The sequence below is a fragment of the Myodes glareolus genome, chromosome 14 (genome assembly GCF_982192425.1).
Source record: "Myodes glareolus chromosome 14, mMyoGla1.1, whole genome shotgun sequence".
Classification (NCBI taxonomy): Eukaryota; Metazoa; Chordata; class Mammalia; order Rodentia; family Cricetidae; genus Myodes; species Myodes glareolus.
This window is the reverse complement of record NC_142039.1, coordinates 2,324,923-2,351,386: the sequence shown is the minus strand read 5'-3', so window position 1 is coordinate 2,351,386 and position 26,464 is coordinate 2,324,923. Positions and strand designations below refer to the sequence as shown.

At 45.0% G+C, this 26,464-nt stretch overlaps 1 protein-coding gene across 1 annotated transcript; it reads right to left on the bottom strand.

Annotated features, from left to right (window-relative positions):
- Positions 1-4,844: 4,844 nt before the first annotated feature.
- Positions 4,845-26,196, bottom strand: LOC148119744 (uncharacterized). The gene is given in 6 exon segments (XM_087896732.1): positions 4,845-6,599; positions 6,632-8,495; positions 8,497-9,069; positions 9,071-10,471; positions 19,923-19,983; positions 26,172-26,196. Coding segments are annotated over 6 exon segments (5,646 nt in total). The 3' UTR covers positions 4,845-4,877.
- Positions 26,197-26,464: the final 268 nt, after the last annotated feature.

Genomic DNA, 26,464 nt, shown 5'->3' with positions numbered 1-26,464 from the left:
GTGCCACCCTGGGGTAGGTGGTCCTAGGGTTTATAAGGAAGCAGACTGAGCAAGCCACGAGGAGCAAGTCAGTAAGAAGTGTTCCTCTGTGGTCCCTGCCCGAGTTCCCTCCATTTATGAAAATGAAGTGGAATGGACTCTTTCCTCCCATTGGCCCTTGTGTTCTTTATCACAGCAATGGAAACCCTAAGGCAATATGGATGGATCCTCTTATGGCAGGTATGACACTGCCACTGCATTTAGGGGAGGCAGAAAAGCCAGCATACTCTGTGTATTCATGGAGAGATGTCTCTCTCCTTTCCTTCTGAATGTTGAACAAAATGTAGACATTTTAACAGAGTATAACAGAACTACACAGGATCACATCACTGAAATTGCTATGTTAGCTGGGCAGAGTGGCTCATGACTTTAATCCCAGGTCTCTCAAGTGAGCTTCTGGCCAGCGTGGTCTACATAGTGAGTTTCAGGACAGCCAGAGCTACATGGTGAAACCACAACTCTGAAAAATGAAAAGGACATAACAAGAAAGAGAAACTCGTGTGTCAGCAAGAGAAGCCTCAAGTGGTCTGGACCCAGGTGTAAGCTCACCCAAAGACGATGGAAACAGATTTAATATGTCCCTTTGCCTTCAAAAATTGAAATTATTTCGTGTGGGGGTGGGCAATGTGTGCATACAGCTGTGTACACACATGAGAGACCACAGAACATAGGCATTATTCTTCAGGAACCATTTGCCATGGTTTTGAGAGTCTCACTAGGCTCACTGACTCTTCAGCTATTGAATGCCACCACACGCAACTGCCTCTTCTTCTTTTTAAGTGGGTGCTAGGGACCAAATTCGTCCTTATTTTTATGTAGCCAGCACTTTACCAGCTGAGCCATATCCCTGGCACCAATATAGATATTTCTGATATCTATACTGAAAGAATAAATAAATACAATTTTTGGAGGAAAAAACTTTAGATTTCTTAGACATCAAGTGTATTTCATTTTAACCAGTCGCCAAGAAAATCACCTTATTCCAAAACGGTGTTTTCCTAGAAGTGAAAAAATATAATAATTAGAACAGTTCCATCAGGGAACTAGATTCATGGTCTGGCTAATTATTGCCCAGGCACCCACACACTAACAGACTGGTTCCAGCTTGGTACTATCGGGAAGTTATACAAACTTACGGTGGGGGGGGGTCTGTCCTAGGACTCTGGGGCATCATATGAAAGGGTGTTAGGGCCCTGGGGGTCTGTCCTAGGACTCTGGGGCATCTTATGAAAGGGTGTTAGGGCCCTCGGGGTCTGTCCTAGGACTCTGGGGTATTTTCTGAAAGGGTGTTAGGGCCCTGGGGGTCTGTCCTAGGACTCTGGGGTATTTTCTGAAAGGGTGTTAGGGCCCTGGGGGTCTGTCCTAGGACTCTGGGGCATCTTATGAAAGGGTGTTAGGGCCCTGGGGGTCTGTCCTAGGACTCTGGGGTATTTTCTGAAAGGGTGTTAGGGCCCTGGGGGTCTGTCCTAGGACTCTGGGGTATTTTCTGAAAGGGTGTTAGGGCCCTGGGGGTCTGTCCTAGGACTCTGGGGTATTTTCTGAAAGGGTGTTAGGGCCCTGGGGGTCTGTCCTAGGACTCTGGGTATCTCCTAAAAGGGTATTAGAGCTCTGTGATTTTTTTCTCCAGCTCTTTCTCTGGGTGGCTGCCATGCGGTGAGCAGTTTTGATCCACTGCTGTGTGCTGCCTCACACACCTGAATGGTGAGTGAGGCCAGCTGACCACCAAGCGACCTTCAATATTGTGAGTCAAGACCAGTTTTTCTCTTTGTAAGTCATCTCATGACTAATAGTAAAGCTGACTATCACAGTTGGGAATTGCAACACTAAACTTTGATCACACTTTTTGAAAAGTGTTGATTAAACCATTTTATGAAGAAACTAGAGGATAGGGAGAGGGCCAATAGGTCCGCAAGGTCTGTTGTCAACAGCGAGGGTCTCTCAGATGTCCTTCTCTGTGAAGTTCAATTACTTTCTAAAGCCTAAGAAGGTTAGTCCTGGCTCATCCTACCTCAGAGAAGAAGCTATGAGAGGGATGACGTAGGAATAATGGAAGCAGGGCTGGTAAGGAGGCTCATCAAGAAAGGCGCTGGCCACAAATCCTGAGGACCTGGGGTTCATCCCTGGAACCCGTGTGATGAAAGGAGAGAAATAACTTCAGTGAGTTGTTCTTCAATTTCTACATCACATTGTGGTGTGCACACATTACACATACCACACACACATACACACCAGACACACATACACACACCACACGTCATGCATACACACTACACACACATACACACACGTTCACACACACACACTGAAAGACTCCCGTGGGCATCTTCCCTCGGGAAAGACCCCGTGCCCAAAGATCAGTCGAAAACACACAGCCGGATGCAAACAGCAGGAGGTTTATTGGTGGATGCACAGGTACCTGGGCGACAAGTCTCTCGAAGGACTTGCGCGCCCAGGTTGGGGGTGAGGGGTTCTTATAGGAGAGCAAAAGCGCGGGTACAGAAGCAAAAAAGCGTGGTTACAGGGATTCATTCCATTGGTCAATTTAAATAAGGCTAAGCTGAGTGGCACATTCTTGACCTTTCATCTAAATACCAAGGAGGGGGATTGTCCAGGGGCTTCCTGTCCTGGCACATTCTTGACCTTTCGTCTAAATACCAAGGAGGGGGGTTGTCCAGGGGCTTCCTGTCCTGGCTGGAGACCCACCTGGATACCAAGGAGGGGTTTGTGCTACCTGTTTTTCTTATCTCTTCCTGCCTTCCTAGCTGGAGACTGTAAATATCCTGACTCATATCCTGTCGCGGGACAAAAGGCTCCCTTCCCCTCCCTTACAGCAAGGGGCCTGAATTGTTTATTTCTAAGGCCCTGCATTCCAGCATCAAGAGTGATATATATATTTTTTCCTTTGCATTTCCCCATTTTTTTTTGTAGGTATTTACAGGACCTCTGTTTCTCTTTGATTTACTCTTTGGTATTGGCTAGTTAAGACCAGGGCTTGAACAACCGAAAGTCTATCCTTAACAAATTGAATCAACCAATTTACAATGCAAGGGCCAACTGTAAGAATTAACATCAAGAGGATTATAGGTCCCATTAGAGAAGAGATTAAGGTAGTGAACCATGGTGATCGGTTCCAAAGCTCTTCGTACCATGTCTGCTGGGCTTCAAATTCTTTTTTACGTTTTTCTAGCCTTTCTTTTAGTTTATCTAGAGTTTCAGTCACTACGCCGGTTTTATCAGTATAAAAACAACATTCTTCCTTTAAGGCCGCACAAAGGCCTCCTTCCTTGAGGAAGAGCAAATCTAGTCCTCTTCTATTTTGTAGTACCACCTCTGACAGGGAAGCTACTGATTCCGTCAGGGTTCTAACTGACTTCTCAAGAGCCCTTAGGTCTTCATTCATAGCTTGATGTAAAAGCATATATTGGTCCGTGCGTACTAGAGCGGCAGCCCCCGTACCTATCCCTGCCGCAACGCCCCCCACCCCCAGGAGTACGGCCAGGGTCAGGGTAATAGCTTCCCGTCTTTCCCTCCGGGGAAGGTATTCATAATATTGGAGGACCGCCTCATCTGAGTGGTACGTGATGCGCGGCCAGATTTGTACCAAGACACAATATTCATGCGTTTGGTTGAATACTATTGCCGAAACACAGGGGGTTAGGCCGGTATTACAGGCCCAGAGGGTCCCATTTGGTGGGACTAGATAATAGTTTCCCTTGATAACGGGCGCGGTTGAGATGCAAAAGGGCTGGCCAGACGCAGCTCCTATGCAAACTCCAGTACCTGTCACCTGAGTGAGGGTTAGATGATGGTTCATGCTCTGGCAGATGGGGGGTGGTGAGGTGACATTGCTATAGTTGCCCCTGAGAGCTATCCCCTCATAATATGGGGGACTTGGGTTAAGGCAGAGCCAGCAATCGTGGGCCCGATCCGGGTCCGAGTGATTTAAGGCCTGGTAAGCCCCCCTGATGAGGTCTAAAAGACGATCTCCCGTTCCTCTTTCCTGCTTAGTTGTGGCTGCTGGGGGGTAAAGGTGGTGGTGGGAGCAGTAGTAAGGTTAGTCAGGCGAGGGGTAGCTGGCGCTTTGGGTAAAGATGGGGGCTTCTGATTTGCCAGGACCTGATTGGGTCCTATTGACCGGGGGACTATAGCCTCTGCTTTAAGCTGTATCTTGAAAACTAACCCCCTGTCTGTGGACTCCAAGTACCATCTGAGCCCCCAAGTATACCCTTGTTGCCATTCAGTGGCCTTTTTATCCTGTTCAGTGAAGGTGATATTGAGGGGCAAGCATTCTCCATCAGTTCCACATTTGGAGAGCTGGCAATACTCTGTAAAGTACTCCTCATCCCATCTCCTTTTCTCCCAGCCGCGGGTCACCCTGATCTTATCCCAGCTGGAATGGGGTTTCCAGTAGGCATCCCCAGTCGTTTCACATCCCCAAGCCGCACAGAACATTTCATTATATCCCCCACATTTGTAAGCCGTAGCTCGATCTCGGCCATCCCGGGGGCAGACATAAAAGTCGGCCTTTGCTAATCGATATCTTCGCCCGGGGTTGGAGCAGCCTACAGATCCTCCCCCCGTGGCCGGCATGCTTCTCGTTAATTGACTATGGTCAGTGGTGGCTATGTCCCAAGAGTCTAGTCCCGCAGCTAGCTGACAAAAATCCGGGGTGAGGGGAGGCCACCAGGTATTGAGGGCATGTTGGCCAGTCGTTTTCCAGACTACCTCCCCAGTCTGGGAAATAATCTGCCAGGTTAAGGAATAAATTGCATGGGGGCTTCCATTAGGAGCCCCCATGGAGCCCAAGATCAATATGGGAAAGACTAATGCCCATAATATCATTTTCGAACCAGTCTTATCTTTAAGGGGTTTTGGGAGCGTTGGATCTTCCATCCTTCCTTTTGGCTGGCCGTCTGTTGTTCTGGGCTGGCGGCTTTCACGTGTGAGGCGTGGATCCAGGCAGCAATTCCGTCCACCTTGAGCGCCGTTGGGGTGGTCAGGAGAACAGTGTACGGTCCCTTCCAGCGCGGTTCCAGGTTCTTGGTCTGATGTCTACGGACCCAAACAGTGTCTCCAATCTGGTACTGATGGGGCACCACCGGCTGGTTGAGGCTGTCTTGGTAGGCTGCTGCCAGGGGTTTCCAGACCTCTTGTTGTACCAGCTGCAGGGCCTGTAAATGGGCTTGTAGAGAAGGGGAGTTAGCATAGTCTGCAATGTCCATATCGAAGAAATGTACGGCTGGAGGCGGTGCCCCATACAATATTTCAAATGGGGTAAGGCCATGTGGCTCAGGAGTGTTCCTAGCTCGATATAGAGCTAGGGGTAGGAGCAACACCCAATCCTTTGTGCCAGTTGCGAGCGTTAATTTAGACAGAGTCTCCTTAATAGTTCTGTTCATACGCTCTACCTGTCCTGAACTCTGGGGTCTATAAGCACAATGTAATTTCCAATCAATCCCCAGTAACTTGGCCACCAACTGACTTACCTGGGAGACGAAGGCTGGCCCATTATCAGATCCCAATACCTTTGGCATCCCATATAGGGGAAAAATTTCTTCCAATAACTTCTTGGCAACCATCCTGGCTGTTTCATGTTTGGTGGGATAGGCCTCTACCCATCCTGAAAAGGTGTCTATAAAAACCAGCAAGTATCTGTACCCATATAAACCAGGTTTAATTTCGGTGAAGTCTATTTCCCAGTGGATGCCAGGCCGGTGTCCTCGGAGACGCACCCCTTGGAGGGTTTTCGAGTGGCCTGTATTAATTTGGGCACAGGCCCTGCAATTATCTATTGTCCGTTGGAGTGCCCTATCCCTGTTCAGGAGGAATTGTCCAGTCTCCATTCTGTCTAGGAGGGTTTTCATTTTCTTTGTACCTAAATGGGTCAATTTATGTAAGTAGTCTATAAGTTCATGGGTTATTTTTATGGGCACTGCTATTTTTCCCCGATAAATCCAGCGTCTATTCGCTGAGTTGTATTCTGCCCCCAATTTTTGGAGTAGGTGTATGTCCTCTTTATCATAGGCCCAGTCTATTGTGGATTGGACGGGCTCAGATACTAGGGTGAGAATTTGCAGTCCCAAAGCAGCCTCTCAGGCCGCTTCATCCGCCCACCGATTTCCTCTGGCCTCGGCGTGATTTCCTTTTTGGTGTCCGGGACAATGCATAATGCTCAGTCTTTTGGGGAGGAATAAGGCCTCTAATAGAGCAAGGATCTCTGTTTTATTTTTAATTTCCTTGCCTTCTGAGGTTAAGAGCCCTCGTCTCCGGTATATTTCTCCATGTATGTGTGCAGTGGCGAAAGCATACCGACTATCAGTATAAACATTCAGTTTCTTACCTTCTGCCAATCTAAGGGCTTGAGTCAGAGCGATGAGTTCAGCTTGTTGGGCCGAGGTGCCGCTGGGCAATGCACTGGCCCAGATTACCTGGGTCTCCGTGGTAACTGCGGCTCCCGCCCTGCGTTCTCCATTTAGTAGGTAACTGCTCCCATCGGTGTACCAGGTGTGGTCCGCATCTGGGAGGGGCTGATCAGTCAAGTCCATGCATTCTGCGAGGATCTGAAGGCAGTCAGGGTTCCATGCATTTCTGCGAGGATCTGAAGGCAGTCATGCTGGTCTGGTCCTTCCGGTGTGGGTAGCAAGGTCGCCGGATTAAGGGCGACTACAGGTCCAAACTGGACTCGGTCCGTATCCAACAGCAACGATTGGTAGTGGGTCATGCAGGCGTTGGAGAGCCACCAGTCAGGGGGCTGCCTAATCAAGGCCTCGACGGCATGGGGTGCCAGAATGGTCAGGGGCTGTCCCAAAGTCAGTTTGCCAGCATCCTTAATAAGGATGGCAATGGCTGCCACCATCCGTAGGCAAGGGTGCCAGCCTGAGGCCACTGGGTCTAATTTCTTTGATAAGTATGCGACAGGGCGTTTCCATGGTCCAAGTCTTTGGGTCAAGACCCCCTTGGCATATCCTTGTTTTTCATCAACAAACAGTTCGAATGGCTTAGTGACATCCGGCAGACTCAGTGCCGGGGAGGAGAGGAGGGCCCGTTTGATGTTCTCGAAAGCCCCTTGTTGTTTATCTGTCCATTCAAATGGGACCCCCTGCTTGGTGAGGGGATAGAGGGGAGCTGCCATTTCAGCGAAGCCTGGTATCCATAAGCAGCAGAACCCAGCTGTCCCCAGGAATTCCCTTAACTGGCGAGGGTTTCGGGGTGCAGGTATGCGAGATACAGTCTCTTTGCGTGCGGCTGTGAGCCAACGCTGTCCCTCTTTTAATTTGTATCCCAAATAAGTCACCTCAGTCTGGCATATCTGGGCCTTTTTGGCAGATGCTCGATAGCCCAGCCGTCCCAGGGTCTGCAATAGGGCCCCCGTACCTTGTCAGCAGTCATGTTCTGTGGGGGCTGCCAGCAGAAGATCATCCACGTACTGGAGCAGGATCAATGACGGGTGTTGAACTCTGAAGTCCGCAAGGTCCCGGTGCAAGGCCTCATCAAATAGGGTGGGGCTATTCTTATAGCCCTGTGGGAGCCGGGTCCATGTCAGTTGGCCTGAAATCCCCAATTCGGGGTCTCTCCATTCGAAGGCGAAAAGGGGTTGACTTTTGGGGCTTAATCTGAGACAGAAGAAGGCGTCCTTCAAGTCTAGCACCGTATACCAGGTGTGTGAAGGTGGCAGGGTGCTTAGTAAATTATATGGATTAGGGACGGTCGGGTGTATGTCTTCAACTCTCTTATTTATTTCCCTGAGGTCCTGTACCAGCCGATAATCCTTTGTCCCTGGTTTCTTTACTGGGAGGAGGGGGGTATTCCAAGGTGACCGGCAGGGAGTCAGGATGCCTTCTTCTAATAGCCTCTTGATATGAGGTCTTATCCCCTGGTAGGCCTCATTTGACATGGGGTATTGCTTGACTGAGATTGGGGTGGCTGAGGCCTTCAGGGCTACAACCAACGGGGGCTGCTGTAGCGCTAGCCCCATACCTCCCGTCTCGGCCCATGCCTGTGGGTACTCTGTAAGCCATATGTCCAAGTCCCTGGACCCTTGTACCTTGGGGTCCTGTTCGTATAGCCGGTATTCGTCCTCCAATTGTAAAGTCAAGACCTGGAGGGGGTCCCCGTTTGGGCCTGACACTCGAACCCCTGCCCCCTCAAAATGAATTTGGGCTTTCAGTTTGGTGAGTAAGTCTCGCCCCAGTAATGGATAGGGGCAGTCTGGAACATGTAGGAAGGAATGAGTTACTTTACCAGTTGCTAATTGCACCTTCCGCTCGGTGGTCCAGCGATATTGTCTTCTGCCGGTGGCTCCTTGTACCCAAGCAGTCCATTCACTGAGCGGTCCAGGTGACCGGGTAAGAACCGAATGCTGAGCTCCGGTATCTACTAGGAAAGTAACCGGCTGCCCCCCGACATCGAGTGTTAACCTGGGCTCGGGGGGGGGGTTCCTGGCCCTGACCCCCCTAGTCTTCATCTAGGGCCAGGAGTGAGGCTCGTGGTTTGGGGCCTCTGGGCTTACGAGTATTTTTAGGGCAGTCTTTCGCCCAGTGTCCTCTTTCCTTGCAGTAGGCACATTGGTCGCGTTCCACGCGAGGGCCTCTCCGTTCTCCCATCCTATCTCCCTGTCGACTTCCCTGGCTCTGAACTGCGGCGGCCAAGAGGCGGCTCAATTCCCTATTCCTTTTTCTATCTCTAGCCTCCTCCTTTTCCTCTGCTTCCCTTCTCAATCTATCTTCCCTTTCTTCTTTCTCTCTACGGATACGGTCCTCCCTTTCTTCTTGAGTCTCCCTTTTGTTGAAGATTTTCTCTGCCTCCTTAAGTAGATCCTGTAGCGTATACCCCTGCAAATTCTCCAGCCTCTGTAACTTGTTCCTGATGTCAGGTGCTGACTGACAGATAAAGGACATCGACAAGCCGTTAGCCTGCCCTGGGTCCTCGGGATCATAAGGCGTATACATACGATATGCTTCCTTAAGCCTTTCTAAAAAAGCTGCTGGAGACTCATCTGCCCCTTGAATCGTTTGCTTTACCTGTGCCAATAGTGGGGCGACGACCAGCCCCTCGGAGACCCGCTATGAGCAACTGGCGATAAAGGTGTAGGTGTGTCCTACCTGCGATCATAGTAAAATCCCAGTCAGGCCTGGTGAGGGGGAAGACAGCATCAATCTCGTTGGGCAACTGGGTTGGCCTCCCATCTTCTCCGGGAACCTGCTTTCGTGCCTCTGCGAAGACCCTTTGTTTTTCCTCAGAAGTGAGGAGGGTCTGTAGTAACTGTTGGCAATCGTCCCAGGTTGGTTGGTGTGTAAGCAGAATAGACTCTATTAAACTAGTTAATGCCATAGGATCCTTGGAAAAGGGAGGATTGTGTTGTTTCCAATTGTATAGATCAGAGGCGGAAAAGGGCCAGTATTGAAACTGGCCGTTATTTCCCTGTCGCAGGGGAAATGCTTGGGAGGTGGAATCCGGGGGAGACGGTTCACGCTTTCCCCGGAGCCTGCTCGCAACAGGGGAAGCAGTGGGTGGGGAGCTTCGTGACGAGGGCGAGGGTGTCGCAGGATCCGCTTCATTATTCCCGGGCTCCTGCTGGGGGTTGTAGGGGGGAGGATCTTTGGATAGGAGGTCGACAAGAGGGGAATTTGGGTCAGGGGGAAGGACAGCTGGCTGCTTATGGGTCTCCTTCGGTCTTCCATGTAGTTTGGGGGTCTCCTCCTTCGTCAGTGCAGGATAAAGGGAGGAGACCGTAGGGGTGGGGGTCTTTGATAGGGAAGGCGGAGGAGGGGAAGGCGGAGGAGGGGAAGGCGGAGGAGGGGAAGGCGGAGGAGGAGTCGGGGCCGAAGGAGTGAGACCTAGGGAGGGTTGGGATTTCTCTGGAGAAATAAAGGGGGCTACCCAGGGGGGTGGGTCATTAGTCAAACTCTCCCAAGTAACAATATAAGCGACCTGGTCAGGGTGTCCATGGGGCCCTTTGTCGAAGACTCGTTCCTTGACCTGCAAAATAACATTCTTGTTGAAAGTGCCGTCCCGCGGCCAGCCCACGTTGAATGTGGGCCATTCCGAGGAACAGAGGCTCTGCCATTTTTTCTTCTTGACTTCGAGCGTTTGATTGCTCGCTCGTTTAGAGACGTCTGACCAGTGTCCTAGAGTGAGGCTTAAAGGGGTGGTTAAAGATTGCCCCAAGCTGGTGTTCCAATAAACAAACAGACAAAAGATGCACAATAGGACAAACAGACTGACAGTCAAACACGCTGCACGAACGGAGGTTACAAAGGGGCTCCGGAAATCCCACCTCCCAAACAAACCCCGTACGGGTTCGGACAAACGAGCCCCGAAAAATCGGGCTCCAAAACTCCCTCGGAACGTCTTCTGGGGTGCGGGGGGGGGGGGGGAAAGTACGAACTCGTCAGTTCCTTTCCGAGGCCCGACAAAATACAAATCGACCCAGCTGAATTGTACAAATTCAAATTCACAGCCCAACAATCAAACGCCAAAGACGTAAGACAAGTACAGGACATAGAACATAAAACATGGAATTCTGGCCAGCTTACCTCACCTCCCGGCAGTGGTTCGGCGGTCTCTGGGATAGGGGCCTCAAGTTCCCGGCCAATGCACCAAATGAAAGACTCCCGTGGGCGTCTTCCCTCGGGAAAGACCCCGTGCCCAAAGATCAGTCGAAAACACACAGCCGGATGCAAACAGCAGGAGGTTTATTGGTGGATGCACAGGTACCTGGGCGACAAGTCTCTCGAAGGACTTGCGCGCCCAGGTTGGGGGTGAGGGGTTCTTATAGGAGAGCAAAAGCGCGGGTACAGAAGCAAAAAAGCGTGGTTACAGGGATTCATTCCATTGGTCAATTTAAATAAGGCTAAGCTGAGTGGCACATTCTTGACCTTTCATCTAAATACCAAGGAGGGGGATTGTCCAGGGGCTTCCTGTCCTGGCACATTCTTGACCTTTCGTCTAAATACCAAGGAGGGGGGTTGTCCAGGGGCTTCCTGTCCTGGCTGGAGACCCACCTGGATACCAAGGAGGGGTTTGTGCTACCTGTTTTTCTTATCTCTTCCTGCCTTCCTAGCTGGAGACTGTAAATATCCTGACTCATATCCTGTCGCAGGACAAAAGGCTCCCTTCCCCTCCCTTACAGCAAGGGGCCTGAATTGTTTATTTCTAAGGCCCTGCATTCCAGCATCAAGAGTGATATATATATTTTTTCCTTTACAACACGTTTACACACACGCACATGCGCACACATCACACACACATACACACCAGACACACATACCACACACATACACACCACACATCATGCATACACACCACACACGCACACACATACGCACATGCACACACACCACACATCATGCATACACACTACACACACATACACGCACGTTCACACACACACACGTTCACACACACACACGTTCACACACACACATTCACACACACACACATGCACACATTACACATACCACACATACACATCAGACACACATACCATACACATACACACACCACACATCATGCATACACACTACACACACATACACACACGTTCACACACGTTCACACACATGCACATGTGCACACACCACACACGCACCCACACACATGCACACACACCACACACGCACACACACGCACATGCACACATACCACACACGCACACATGCAAGCACATACACTCTAAATGTATAAAACAATGGGGACAATAGCATTAGAAACAGGAAAGCTAACAGAAGCAGGGATGCAGCGCGATGGACTGGGCTGTGAGCCTCCTCGTTTGTCCTTCTCACTCCACAGTCAGTGCTCATCAGAAGCAAATTATTCAGCTGCCCAGAGTTGTCCTCAGGCCACTAAGCTACAGTTAATTTTACAGTTCATCCAAAATGAGAAGAGTAGTTTAGGTAAAATATGCTTTTGAATCTTGAAATAACACTGTAATTGCACCTTTCCTGGTGGTCCTCAACACCACCTCAACAGCAGCCTCAAAGCTGCCAGTCAACACTCTTCACTTTCTGATGGAGCAAAAGCATCTGATGGACAACCATCCCATGTTTCTCTTTTGGGGTAGTCTTCAACCAACTACAGCGTTATTCAGCACGTCATGGTCCAACAGACTTCATGTGCCCAATGCTTTGCTCTGCCATAGGCTAATGCATTCTGAGCTCTTTTAAGGCATGCAAGACTGTGCCGCAATGCTTCACAGTTAGGTGTATTAGGTATTGTCAGGCTACAATATGTTTATTGGGATATAACACAATATTCTACTGAGTCTCTCTTTCTCTCTCTGTCTCGGAACTATCAGAGCAAAGCCATCTCTTGGTCTAGACAGTAACTTCCTGCTAGGCAGGATAGATACTGGTGAAGTAACAGAACATGGAACCATCTCAAGAAGCAGGCTCCTTGTGAATTTAGGTTGGAATGGAATTTCTCCATTGAATTACACTGAACTCGAGAACAATAATAAAAATAGTAATAAATACTGTATTCTAATTTTGCCCTCTGCTACCTTAGTATAAACAAAGCAGTTTATACAGAACGACAGCCAAAGCGGATGACTCAGCTCCTACGAAGTGTATCACATTGGCATGAGTCAGAGCATTTCCCTCTGCAAATCACAACTTCGTGCATCCCTGATCATGAACCATCTTAGGTGGCGACAGAACTGGCAGCAAAGCACAGGCTGAGACACACGTCTCCCCGTGCAAGGCAAACCACATGAAAATATGAGCAAGTAAACCAAGGGCATTGTTGAAAGGAGAGCTAGCAGGAAAGGGGAAAACAGTTAGAAAACTATACCACAGACTTCAACAGGTACACACGAACTGATAGATCACTGACCCAAAGAAAATGTCCAAAGGCAAAATATATACAGAATTGAGTATATGATAAAGATGTCATCTTAAGTCAGTGGCATCATGCTCACTTCAAAACATAGCCTATTTGGAGCTGGAGAGATGGCTCAGCAGTTAAGAGCACTTTCTGCTCTTAACTTGGATTTGGAGGACTTGGGTTTGGTTCCTGGCATCCACAGGGCAGCTCACAACCATCTGTAATTCCAGTTTCTAGGAATCCCATGTCTTATTTTTGCTTCCATAGGCAACAGGCATGGCACTTCATACACACAAAATAAAAAATAATTTTAAAATCAGTTACACAAAAATTAAGATAAATAGGATAAAATATGCTAAGAAAAACAATTGACCAAAAATAAAATAAAATTCAGTTCTTTTTCATGGGATCTCCGGGGCATCAGTTGCATCAAGATGAAGATGAATGTTTTTTTCCAGCCGCCAGCTGTCAGGAACTCCCTGAAGGGGACAATGCCCACAAATGTCATACTGCCCATGAGAAGAAGTAGCTGCTGGTGCTCTGGGTGAAGAGTGGAAGGGTTATGTGGTCCAGATACAAGGTTTTTCATGAAGCAAGACATCTTGACCCTCTGCAAAGTGCTGGTGAGTAAGGGGCATTCTCGTTCTAGACCAAAGAGAGTGAGAGAGAAATGTGAGTCTATTAGGGGTTGTATTGTGGATGTCAACCTGAATGTTCTCAATTCGGTTATTGTGGGAAAAACAAAAAGAGAGAAAGAAAGTCCTGGACTGGCAGGTGCCACTGTGCCTCAGAAGGTGGGGCCCACAAGAGTGAGCAGAATCTGAAAGTTTTCCACTCTCTCTACAGATGATGTCCACCAATATGTGGTCAGAAAACCCTTAAACAAAGAGGGTAAGAAGTCCAGGACCAAAGTAGTCAACATTCAGCGTCTTGTTACAACACACAAAGAAAAACAAGGCGGAAGCAGTAGAACATGCTAAACTTTTGGCCAAGTGAATGAAGGGAGTCAAAGAAAACACCAGAGATGGAGGCTGTCCTCCCTGGGAACTTCTCCTTCTGAATCCAGTTAAACAAAAACAACCACTAGTACTTACACTATGATTCCAGCTCTCGGGAGGCTAAGGCAGGGATGTTGCAAGCTCAGAGTCACATGGGTTACAATGAGACTGCTCAGAATGAAAATTGCTTATCTGGATTTTTTTTATCAATTGATAAAAAAATTGTTGATCATATTAAGAACAAAGACACAGAGTTTTAAATCTATTTCATGTCAACTCTTATGAAAATAAGTAGGTTTTCAAAACAACACAGCTATTATTTTATACATGTATAAATTTACTTTCATATATTTTATTAATACTTGGATCAACAGGAACTAAGGGTTGTCATGTCTATTTCAGTATTTAAAGTGTTGCTCTGATTGTGTGGGGTACTTTAACCTCCCATAGCTAGAGAGAAGGAGTGTTTAAACCACTTTTCCCAATAATTGTAGGGAGCATTCTTTACATCACACCAGAACATGGCAAGTAGAAGTTGAATTTTCCATACTTTACTTTCAAATTAAAATCTACATTGCAACTTAAACAGATCTTATAACTATCTCCATTCCTTTATCGTCATACACTGGTCTCCACTGGATGGTGCCGGCTCACTGAATGTTCATCTTTTCAGTGTTGACACATCCAGTGAGTGACGCAGCAAAACAGCCAGCTTCATTAGTATCAGCACAGCTCCCATGAGGCCATGTTTGTGGCATTCATATTTGTAGCAGCTATTACACCAAGAAGCACCAGAGGCTAAGTGTTATCTAAGACATTGGGTGCAATTTCATGGTGTGGGACAATGGTCTGTATTCTGTCAAGTAAGTATATTTTAAATAAATGCTGATTGGCCAGTTGCCAGGCAGGAAGTATAGGTGGGACAACCAGACAGGAAGTAGAGGCAAATCAATGAGAACAGGAGAATTCTGGGAAGAGGACCCAGTCCTGTTCCAATCACAGAAGAAGGAAGGTGTGATTGCCCCACTGAAAAAGGTACTGAGCCATGTGGCTAACATAGATAAGAATAATGGGTTAACATAAGTTATAAGAGTTAATAAGAAGCTAATGGGCCAATCAGTTTATCATTAATATAGACCTCTGTGTGATTTCTTTGGGGCTAAACGGCTGTAGAACCTGGTGGGAGGACAGAAACCAGGTAGGACAGAAACCCAGACAACAATTTCATACAAGGCTTTGTTGATTACAACATTTTTCAAACCCTTTGTTTTTTCTTTCAGGGTCTCACTCTGCAACCCAGCCTAGCCTCAAATTCACAATCATCCTGCCTCAGCTTCCCTAGTCCTAGAATTCATGTGCCCAACCCCATGCTCAAGTGTTCTTCTTCCTGAACTGATGCTCGTGAATGCTCTTTCCACTCTTACACAGCATCTTGTGCGTAAGACATATTTGGGGTGTCTGTCGGCAGGTTCTTCAAGAGGTAGAAGAGCACCAGGGTTGGTCTGATTCTGGAGATGAGCCCATCTGAGCTGCTGCCTTCTCTCCATGGCTTTCCTCTGGCATCCATCCATCTCTGCCTTGTTTTATCCAGCACTGCTTGCTGGGATTCTGCAGCTCATTATTTACCTTCGTGACAAATTTCTAATAGCCTCATACAGCTGCACTGTTGCATGGACATTTTGGTGACGTGCTCTGTCTGGGCAACTTGAGCTCTTCTTTGTCGCCTGCATTTGCCAGAGAGCTTCGCAGACAGGCACCGCTGTATTTAGTCACTCTCTCTTCTCTTCCCCGACTCTGCTCTCACTGAAAGTCTATTTGCAATCTTACTTCCTAAAAGCGTTCCCATGGGGTGATTTTTGGAACTCACGTGCCTCTGAGTTTGCTGAAATCGGGCTCTGCATAGCTGCCTAACCTAGCACCATAGTCTGTTTCCTACGAACTTCAGAAGAAAGGGCTCCCGAGTTTACTCTCATTTCCACACCTACACTAACATTGTTAAAAGTAACCACACATCTGCTCCCTTCTGAAGGTCAGCAGCAGGATGGGACTTGATTTCAAGATTCTACTTTTTGTCCGGATGAATGAAAGCCCTTGACTCTGTGAATCATAGCTGCTGAACATGTTCTATAATCCATACTAAGTAAACAGACCCCAATCTTCCCCTTTGTGACATGCTTCATTGTAGCAAAACTCCATGTTCTTGTGCTAACTTGCTACTCTGTAGCTGAAGTAATTCTATTACCTTGCTAATAGCAAAGCAAGTAACATTTATTACTAATGTTTAAATTTCCAGAAGTGTGCTGCTTAATAACTAGCACAAAACACACACACAAGATAAAAGAATTTAGTGATGCATATTTGATTTATAATCTCTTTATAGAAAATTCCACATGAACAATTTATTCTCAGTGTTTTTATTGACTTGTCCCAAAAATGCTTGTACCTGCAGCCATTCCAAGGTTACAACTGATTAATGAGTGTAATCTGGCATGCATGTTGGCAGATATTTCATTTGCATCAACTAGAAAACAAAAGAGGACAATTAAGGCATGTGTCAACACTTCACTTGTGGGTAATCAGTCTTTCTCTACTGAATGAAGCCATCGTTTTTGAGTACTGGGAGAATATTTTGTCAGTTTCTGTGCTGCTCACAGTGTGAATCAGACGGGCATCTTTTCAATCCTCATCAGCATCAACACTCCTTCCATCTGCTGCTTTGACAAACCAACCAAACAATACATGAATCCAAGTTGATCTAAATGCTACCATGATGCCATTATACACTGATCAGAGGAACCATGTGTACATATATGTAGCGGTATATATCACAGAGGAGTTCTACCACAAAGTGCCCTCAAAGTGCAGAAAAGCTGGACAAGGTGTCAAATGTCTCTGAGCCCAGCACTGGAGAGGCAACAGCAAATGAATCACTGTAGGTTTAAGGTTATCCTGGTCTACACGGAGTGTTCCAGGTCAGCCAAAACTACCTCTATCTCAAAAACAAAAAGAAAAACAGAGAACAATAGAAGAGTGCAGATAATAAGAGAACTGACCAAGTGCCAAATACCTAAATTTTGGCCATTGACTTTCTTTCTAACTCATGCCTAATTCTCAGCTGAGGAAAAAAAAGATACACAAATTTATCGTGTTCTTCTCCACATGTTCTTTTCCTACAGTTTCTACAGTCTGGATATTCCTCGCACGGGCTCATGATGTGGTCCTCTGAGTTTTCTGGGAACTGAATTCAGACCCTGGCCCAGACTCAAAGTCTACTTCCTGTGTGATAAAATCAAACAGTACAATAGTTTTCTCTGAATGATGACAATAGCAATTTCTTGAACCATATCAATTCACTTTATAGCTGAACACCTGGTATTTTCTCACTTCCTTGTCCATCATTAGTTGGTGCTTCCCCTCGTCTGCCATTGGTCTCTAGCCCAGCATGGATAGGACAAACTGGATTTTCCTTCATGACTTAAAGATGACAAGATTCCCTCTTACCACCCCAAGGTGACCAATCTAGTTTTAAATGAAGTTGTGCATTTGAGCATAGGAAGAGGTTTCAGTTCGTCACAGTTATCACTGAAGCTGAAACTGTCCTTCTTTTGCTCAGTGGTGTTCCTTGTGCTGTCACAATGCTCTCGACAAAAACCTTGTCACATTCATCAGGTTCTCTGCTGTGATCAGACCTTGCAGGATCATCTGTCTACTTCTTGCTTCACACCTGGAACCAGCTGTATATCCATAAGCTGTGCTATCACTGAATGAGTGATGGAGGAGGGTTATCTGTCTATTGTGTTATTTTTATTGGTCAATAAAGAGACTGCCTTGGCCCCTTGATAGGACAAAAAATTAGGTAGGCAGAGTAAACAAAACAGAATGCTGGGAAGAGGGCTATGAGGCAGAAGCCATGGAGCCAGTCACCAGGTCAGACATGCTGAATCTTTTCCGGTAAGCCACCACCTCATGGTGCTACACAGATTGTTAGAAATGGGTTAATATCAAGATATGAGAGTTAGTCAGTAACTAACTCTCTAGAGATAATGGGCCAGGCAGTGCTTAAATGAATACAATTTCTGTGTTGTTATTTCTGGGACTAAGCTAGCTGTGCGGGAGCCGGGTGAGGCAAAAAGCAGGCCTGCCCGCAGCTCCTCACTACAAATGAGAAGTGGACTTCAGAGTGCAGGTACTAGGCTCTCCTCCTTAGCTGATCACGTTCTGTAGGTCTCTTTGGTAGGCACAGTTAATAAATTACTGTGTCTTCTTTTCCATACATAAGATGGCTTATGGATCCTACTGTGACTGCCAGTTGAAATTCAAGAGCCTAAACTTTTGTTTTAACCAGACTGCTGTAACTCCTTTATTCCATTCTGAGAATTTGGGTAAAACCCAAATATCCCACATGAACACACTTGTTCAATTTCCTATTAGATATGCACCAGAAAGAATATACCAATATGATGCTCAAAACAATTTTAAAAATTGTGTATTCATTGTAAAAAAAAAGTACAAAATTTTCATTTCTGTGACAGTATATAGCATAGTTTCTCCCTCATCAAGTTCTTACTTCTATGAGTAATTAAATATCTCATGTTCAAGGGCTACAATTTGGATGAGTACCCTCCATAGACAGTGTATAAAGGCTGGTCCCCAGGGTGATGCTTTGGGGTAGGTGGGACCTAACAGATATTTGCACGACTAGGGCACTCCCTGAAGAGGATTGTGGAGTCTTATCCCTACTGCTTAGCTTTGGGGGTGAAGTCTGCTCTTTTATGTGCTCTGTGTTCTTGGCAAGAGGTGCAGCCCTTGTCAAAGTCCCAAAGGTAATTACAGGTGGTAGACTAGAACTCCAAGAATGCTGAGCCAAAATAAACTTCTCATAAGCTTGTTGCCTCTGTATTTCACTGTAGTGATGGGAAGTTTATACATCAGAGATAAGAAAGAAAGAAAATGGGAAAATGTTATATTTTCTTTTACTCTGGCCCCATGTTGGTGCACCAAAATGTAGGGGAGGAAATTTTTTTCCTTTTTTCTTTTTCTCTTTGGCTCTTTGAGGGACCTGTCACCCAGCTCCCAAATAAATCACACATGGAGTCTTATTCTTTCTTATAAACACCTGGCCTTAACTTGGCTTATTTCTAGCCAGCTTTTCTTAACTTAAATGATTCCACCTACCTTTTGTCTCTGGGATTTACCTTTCTCTATTTCTATATATCTTGCTTTTCCTCTTATTTCATGGCTGACTGTGTGGCTGTTAACCCTGAGGTTAACAAAACATTTTAAATACCATATTCTATAGGTCTTTGAAGTAGATGAAAACCATATATCTCTATATAATCTTGAAAACATACCTATCAATTCTGCTTGTAATACATGACTACAAATTTGATTGTTATAGGTGACTACTGATCTGTGTTTCTTGATTATCCTAATTAATTCACAAATAGCTTTCAAAAACTAGAATTTTACCTTACATTTCAAAAAAATTACATAGGTACAATATCTTAAACAAGAATAGAAATATATGTACAATATGGTATAACAGAAATAACTTTAAATTTATAACAATATACAAAAATTCTTTAAACAAGAGTAGAAACATATACAGTGTGTTGTAACAAAAATTACCTTAAATTTGTATTAATACACAAAAGTCCATACCAATACAAAATATTTGATATTAATAGTTGTTTTTTAAAGTAGATTCGATAATCTTTTATCTTGTCATTACTAGGTCAGTAACTGTGTATCAGGGATGTTCCTTTAGATCTGGTTCTTCAGCCAAGAGCAGGATCCACAGAATATGTAGAACTATTACCCAAGAATGTTAGGACTCTTGATCAGCAGATATGATCTAGTTTCCTTCTCAATGTGGTGGTGTTGGCTTTTTAGACACCCTCCCTCATGCCTTTGTCACTTGAGTTCATCATGTCCAGGAAAAACTAGACACTCTGAACAGTCCTCAAGAAGTCCTACCACAGGCTCCAGGGGAGCAACAAAACTGTCAAAAACAAACAACAGAACAGGGTAGGAAGGGAAAAGGTGACAGGAAGCTTCCCATACCTGTGCTCTCGATGACAAGCAGGGGCAAAGCTTGATGACATTCCTGTGATCTCAGTCTGACCTGAAACACAGTAAGATGGATTGAAGGGAACCATACTCCCTTCCCAGAACTTAAAGAATCTTATTCATAGAAAGCCTTTAGAACAGGGTTAAAAATACATCCATAGCAGCTTCTTCAACTAGAACATTGTATGTTAACTATACATGAGTGTTACCACTGGCGGTGGAGGGGGGACATGGCCTACATTCTTAAAATAAACCAAATAGTAATTTGATGAAAAACAAAAACACTGTCGGGAAGTGGAGGCATACGCCTTTAATCCCAGCACTCAGGAGTCTGAGGCAGGTGAATCTCTGTGAGTTCAAGGCCAGACTGGTCTACAGAGCAAGTTCCAGAATAGGCTCCAAAGCTACACAGAAAAAAAAAAAAGAAAAAGAAAAAGAAACAGAGGGGGGGGGAGGGAGAAGGAGGAGGAAAAACCAACTAATTCCACCTGTTCTGGAGGCTTTTCCTGTGAAGTTGTAATCCACACTTCAGCAAGCAGCAGTCATGTGCAGACCCAGTGATTTGTTTTAAGAATACTGACAATGTTCTCTTATTCATGCCTGAATGTCAGGCATCCAGAGACGACCTTGCTATCTCCAGTTCACCACTGCGGTCTGCAGAGGGTGGAGTGAAGCAGCTCATAGCCCACGGTTTTCACTGCTTCTTCGGAGTTCCTAAAATAGAATTTAGAAAATCGTTCCCACCAAAGTTGAAATTCCTATAGATGAAAGTTTCTGTCTTGTCCAGTCCCATAGCCATTCAGTCCTAAAGAAATATACAGAGGCTTATCTTAAGTATAAATTGGCTGGCCTATTGCTCACGTTTATTATTAACTTACCATTTAAATTAACCCATAATTCTTACTTATGTTTAGCCATGTGGCTCGGTACCTTTTCTCAGAGACATTCTCATCTTGCTTCCTCTGTGTCTGGCTGGTGACTGATTTTCTGCCTTTCTTCTTCCCAGAATTCTCCTAGTCTGGTTACCCCGCTTAAACTTCCTGCCTGGCTACTGACCAATCAGCACTTTACCAAACCAATATGAGTGAGAAATCTCTACCATGTATGAGAACATTACCCCACAGCAAATTCCTAAGGTTTGGATGTAAGTTTGTGACACGGTTCTGAGAAGATTCTCATAGTGCAGGCCACCCCCCACCCACCCAAAGAGAATGAGGTTCCTTTTAAGACAATTTCAAAGTGTCTTTTTAAAACCCAATTTTGATGACACTGTAACTGAAAATCACACCACCTTCTGCCAGCTCTAATAGCCCCAATCCACAGGCCCATACTGTGACAGGTTTTTAGGCTGGGAAGCCCTCTATTTAAGCTATATTCCCTCCCTAATGTTAAAGTCTAGTGTCTTAGGCAACAACCAAACATTCTGTCCCTTAGTTCTTGTATCCAAGAACTTGGCAAAAATTTTGTTTTATAATTATTTATTCTTGGGCTGGAGAGATGGCTCAGAGGTTAAGAGCATTGCCTGCTCTTCCAGAGGTCTTGAGTTCAACTCCCAGCAACCACATGGTGGCTCACAACCATCTGTAATGAGATCTGGTGCCCTCTTGTGGCGTTCAGGCAAACATGTAGACAGAACACTACATATAATAAATAAAATAAATTTTTAAAAATGACTTATTCTTCACAATCAATCTTCTGGAATGTTCTCTTGTTAGGATGAGATAATGCTGGCCACAGGATGTTACTGTTGGGCATCTGAAATGTGGTCACCATGACTAAGGAGTTGTTGAGAAGAACAGGTCTTCTTAAATAACAGTGGTTTTACATCCTCAACAAGGGACTGCTAATCACTGCAAGCATTCAAGTCTCTCCACACCCGTACCCTATCTTTCCTGTGAACAGTCATTCTGTGTGTGTGAAGCTGAGATCTCTTTCCAAACTGACTTCTTTGACCAGAAGCCGGGGCTTCTTTTCATAGGCCAATGGCTATCCATGTGTTTTCACAGGCCAATGGCTATCCATGTATTTTCACAGGTCAAAGGCTATCCATGTTATTTTCACAGGCCAATGGCTATCCATGTATTTTCACAGGCCAACGGCTATCCCTGTGTTTTCACAGGTCCAATGGCTGTCCATGTATTTTGGAGCAAACAGTCAAGTCCTTTGCTTATTTTGAATTGTTGAGTTTTAGTTTTGTACCTTTGCATTTGTATTTGTATTTTTCTTTTAAACACTTGATACTATGAAGTTCAATTGTCTTGTCATCTTTGGTGTCAAATTCAATACCACTGCCAAGAGTACTTTTTGCTGTTGTCAGCCAGGGCCTCACAAGGCTGGTTCCTATTCTGTAGAAAAGGCCTAGTCACTAACTCACAGAGCTCCTCCTGCTCCTGCTTCCCACCAAGTGCTGGGCTAAGTCTTAAAGACCTAGTTATCCGTCCTGTCTTCTAACAGCATTAGCCACAGTGACCAAGATGTGGAATCCACCTTCCCTACTGATAGGCAATGGGTTAAAAAAAAAAGTTATTCAGCCTGTAAAAGGACGGTAACCCCATAATATGCTAAAAATGAAAGCATCTTAAAGACATGAGGAAATGAACAAGCCACTCATAAAAAGGCAAATACTGTTTGATTGCATTTAGATGAATTAGTTATAATAGAGACAAAACAGAAATGTATGGGCCAAGAGCTTGAGGTGGAGTAAGGCAAAGCTATGAAGATGGAGAGTCTCTGGTTGCACACTATGAATGTTCAGTCATGCAGTTACCTGCTTAAAAGAGCAAATCTTAGCTGCGTTTTACCACGAAGAACTTTAACGGTGGTTGGCACCTATGGACAACTCTTTATATGGAACTAACTGAAACACATACTAAAGAGATAAATACACACAATGGTCTGTTCAGGACCAATGGATACAAACACTTCAGGCTTCATTTTTTTGCTAGGGAAGAGAGGGGGAAGGGAGGGAGCGGAAGAGGAGATGAGGGAGTGAGGGGGAGAGAGATTCTCGTTCATTTTCTATGCAGCCAGAATGAAAAAGATAGCAGAAACCAGGCCCTAGCCCATGCCACCTACACAATGAGCATAATGTGTAAAAGAATAGAATTTCAGTGTCACATAAAATTATCTTAGCCTGACAATAAGACACAAAATAATAGGAGTTATGCTCTCCCCCCAAATAGACGTATTGATCTAGAATGTGTCTTACAATAATTCCTCCTTTCTTGCAGTTTTTCCCGAGGCTACAGTTGGTGTATAGTTGCTGTAAAGCTGCTGTACAGTGGTAGTTCTAAACCATTAAATAGAAAATCCAAAACATAGTTTGTTCACTGTTCTGAGTAGAAAGATGAAATCTCTATCCGCATGAGACACAAGCCATCTTTTTGTCTGGTGAAGCCACACTGTGTACACTACTTTTATCACCTGGTAGTTATCTGAGGCTATGAGATGAACAGCAGTGTACCAGTGCTTGCTTTCAAGTTAACTTCAAATTTCAAAATCAAGTTTACTTAATGATGGGCCCAGAGTGCAAGTGGAGTGATGCAAAGCAAACACGAGGCAAATGTTGGCCATAAAAACAAAACATGAAAGAATAGATTGGTGCTGGGTGTGTGGCAACGTTGCAGGCTATACTGGAAAAACCAATGCCTTGATCTCTCAGATCGAAGACTCTTCCCTAGCAGATACTAAAAATCCATAGAACCCAAGTCCCTTAATGCTGCAATATTTACTGTATTACAGTACTGAGCCTATGCATGTTCCCACATAATTTAAGTCATATAGATCACTTACAACACATAAATATTTGCTATGCTGAATATTTTTGGTTAATGGTTGACTGAATCCACAAATACAGAACCCACACATAAGAAACAAATGTATGTAAATGGATGGATGGATGGATATAGATAGGGATAAGCAGTTTGGTACCGACCAAGGCTTCAGGCATCCTCCAAGGTGGATCGTTTATGAATAAGGCATAACTTAACTCAACTGATCATGTTAAACTAACAGTTAATCATGACAATAAGCTGTCTCCTAATGACTTGCTGCTATACCCACAGTTCAGTACATCGCTTGACCCTCATCAGAGAAGCTGCTTCTTCCAATAGAAGGGAATCAAGAGATCCACAACCGGACAATGGAAACAGTGAGAAACCTTGGAGCACTCAGTCCTAAAGGAGATCTCCTCACCAACCTCCTCCCCCAGGGCTCAGAATTTAGGCAGAAGAGTAGGATAAGATTTTAAGAGCCAGAGGTGATGGATAACTTCAAGTCACAACAGGGCTGATACACATTTTAACTCACAGAGACTGTAGCAGCCTAGATAAGACCTACACATGTTCAAGCCAGGCGGGTCCCAGCACTGAGATGGGGTAGGGCGAGTAGAACAGGCTCCCGCCTCTTACTAAGAAGCTATAGGTAACTGATACTGGTAAAGGGAGAATCAGTTTTCTCCAATGGTGTTTCACTTCAGGGCACATTCCATATATAGTAGTTGGCCACACAAAATGAACTCTATGTGGTATTTTTGCCTATTTGTTTTGTGGCTTTATTTACTTTGGCTTTGTCAACTTTTTTTGGTCTTATTGGTTGTTTTTTCAGTTTTTGTTTTGTTCTTTTATGAGAGATAATGAAGTCTGGTGTTTAGGGAAGCAGGGAGAATCTGGAACGGAAAAACATGATCAAAATATACCATATAAAATGTTACTAGAAATAACTTTGATCAAACTGCCCAGAATTATGAATATATTTAATAGATTTTTATCAAGGGGGGAAACTAGCTCCTTTTAGCCTCAGGCTTTAGTTGATAAGTATACTTATAACTTGGGACATTCATAAGCAATCCAGGCCCGTTAATTCATCTGTTAAAAGAAGCAGACAAATTCCCCTAACTATAAAGACTCCTCCTAGTCTTTATCAGTTAAAAAGACTGAGTTTCCCATTGCTTTTGCCTGAATGTGAACTTTCAAAATGTGCCAAAGGGAGAAAAGGCCTTGAAGGTTATGCAGGACCTCCAGGTCACTGAGTCATAACTTCACCTGGAAAGGCCCTGTTGCTACAGCTGCTCAACATCACATGTCCTGCTGATGTCTATGAAGTTCATCAACGGTGTAAGGATCAGGATAAGTTTCAATACCACCTGTCATGAACCACAAGTACCAGAACTACTTGAAAGAGCTGGCTACCAGCATTAGTAATTAAACATCTTTACCAAAGCATGCTTATCTGCGTGCACTGGCAGAAGTGTAATAAAGGGAGAGCTTAGGAGGGGAAAGAAATCAGACTTTGCTAAGTGTGTACTGTAGTGGCTTGTCCGGTTGTTACCTTGTTCTGCAAGTGCTGTGTGTGAACACTATGAAAGTGCTTCTGTTCACATGTGCCATGGGCAAAGGGCGGCCAAGAAGGAAATCAAGGGGTTCATTTACATGCCAGACCCATATAAGACTAATGTGTGAAAAGTACAATCAAGCTGAATATACTTACCGCCACCACTGGTCTACAGAACTGCGTGAAGACTCACTGGGAATCCTCAGGAGACTCACCCTGGCAGTTAGAGACCATCTCATCAGGCATCCTGCTCCTCCCTTCTCCAATAAGCAGTCTGGTTTGGCTCAGTCTGACTTTACAGGATTTCCAGGAGACTTCATCACACCATTGTTATGAGCCTGCTGGTTTTCTGTACCTTTTTTTTTCTTTTATTTCAAATTAAAAGTCACATTTAAGAGGACTAGAAAATGTTAAAACAAAAAACAAAACCTGCACCCATTTCCAACACTATTGTGACAGAAACTAAACAGTGGGCATATTAAACACCTTTTCTAGTCACATACTGGAAATGCATTTCCCAAATTAGGGCCATCAGATCAGGGCTGAGGGCTAGGGTTTAGACACAAAGTCAACTATACAAAATCCTATTTTCTAAGCACTTTCAAATTTCTGTCCAAGTGCAGTATTAGAACATGTGAATTTTCCTAGACAACTGAGAGCAGGGTGTCCTAGTCTGTCTTCTGAACACTGCCATATGCTCCGGTACAGTCTGAGGAGTTGGTGCTACAAGGAAACTCCATATTTACTTTCATTAGAAGCTTCTCTCACTAGCTGGAAAAACGTTCTTGGCACAAATACAGAGTAAGTTTTCCTGCTGTTGCAGACTTACTATCCAATATTGCAGCTGTCAAAGCTGCAAGTGCTGACATTAGAACAGTCACAGATTCCCAGGCATCAGCCACTACTCAGTACCGTTTTTAGTGAGTTTCACGCCCATGGGCGACAGCAATGCACACACTTATGTGAGGATGTATTTTATGAACATAACCTATCAGCCATTAAGTTTGAAGTCTGGCTGAACTCATGACTGCATTTGTAGTCTTCACAAAAGAGGAAAAGCCCGATTACCCCGCTCTAAAACAATGCCTTGTCAGAGCTGTTCATATTCTTCAGAGTAAAAGGCAAAATGTTTCACTGATAAAACATTTAAGGAAGTATTTTTCTAACTAGAATTGCAATTGTGATTCAAATAAACTTTTTCTTTC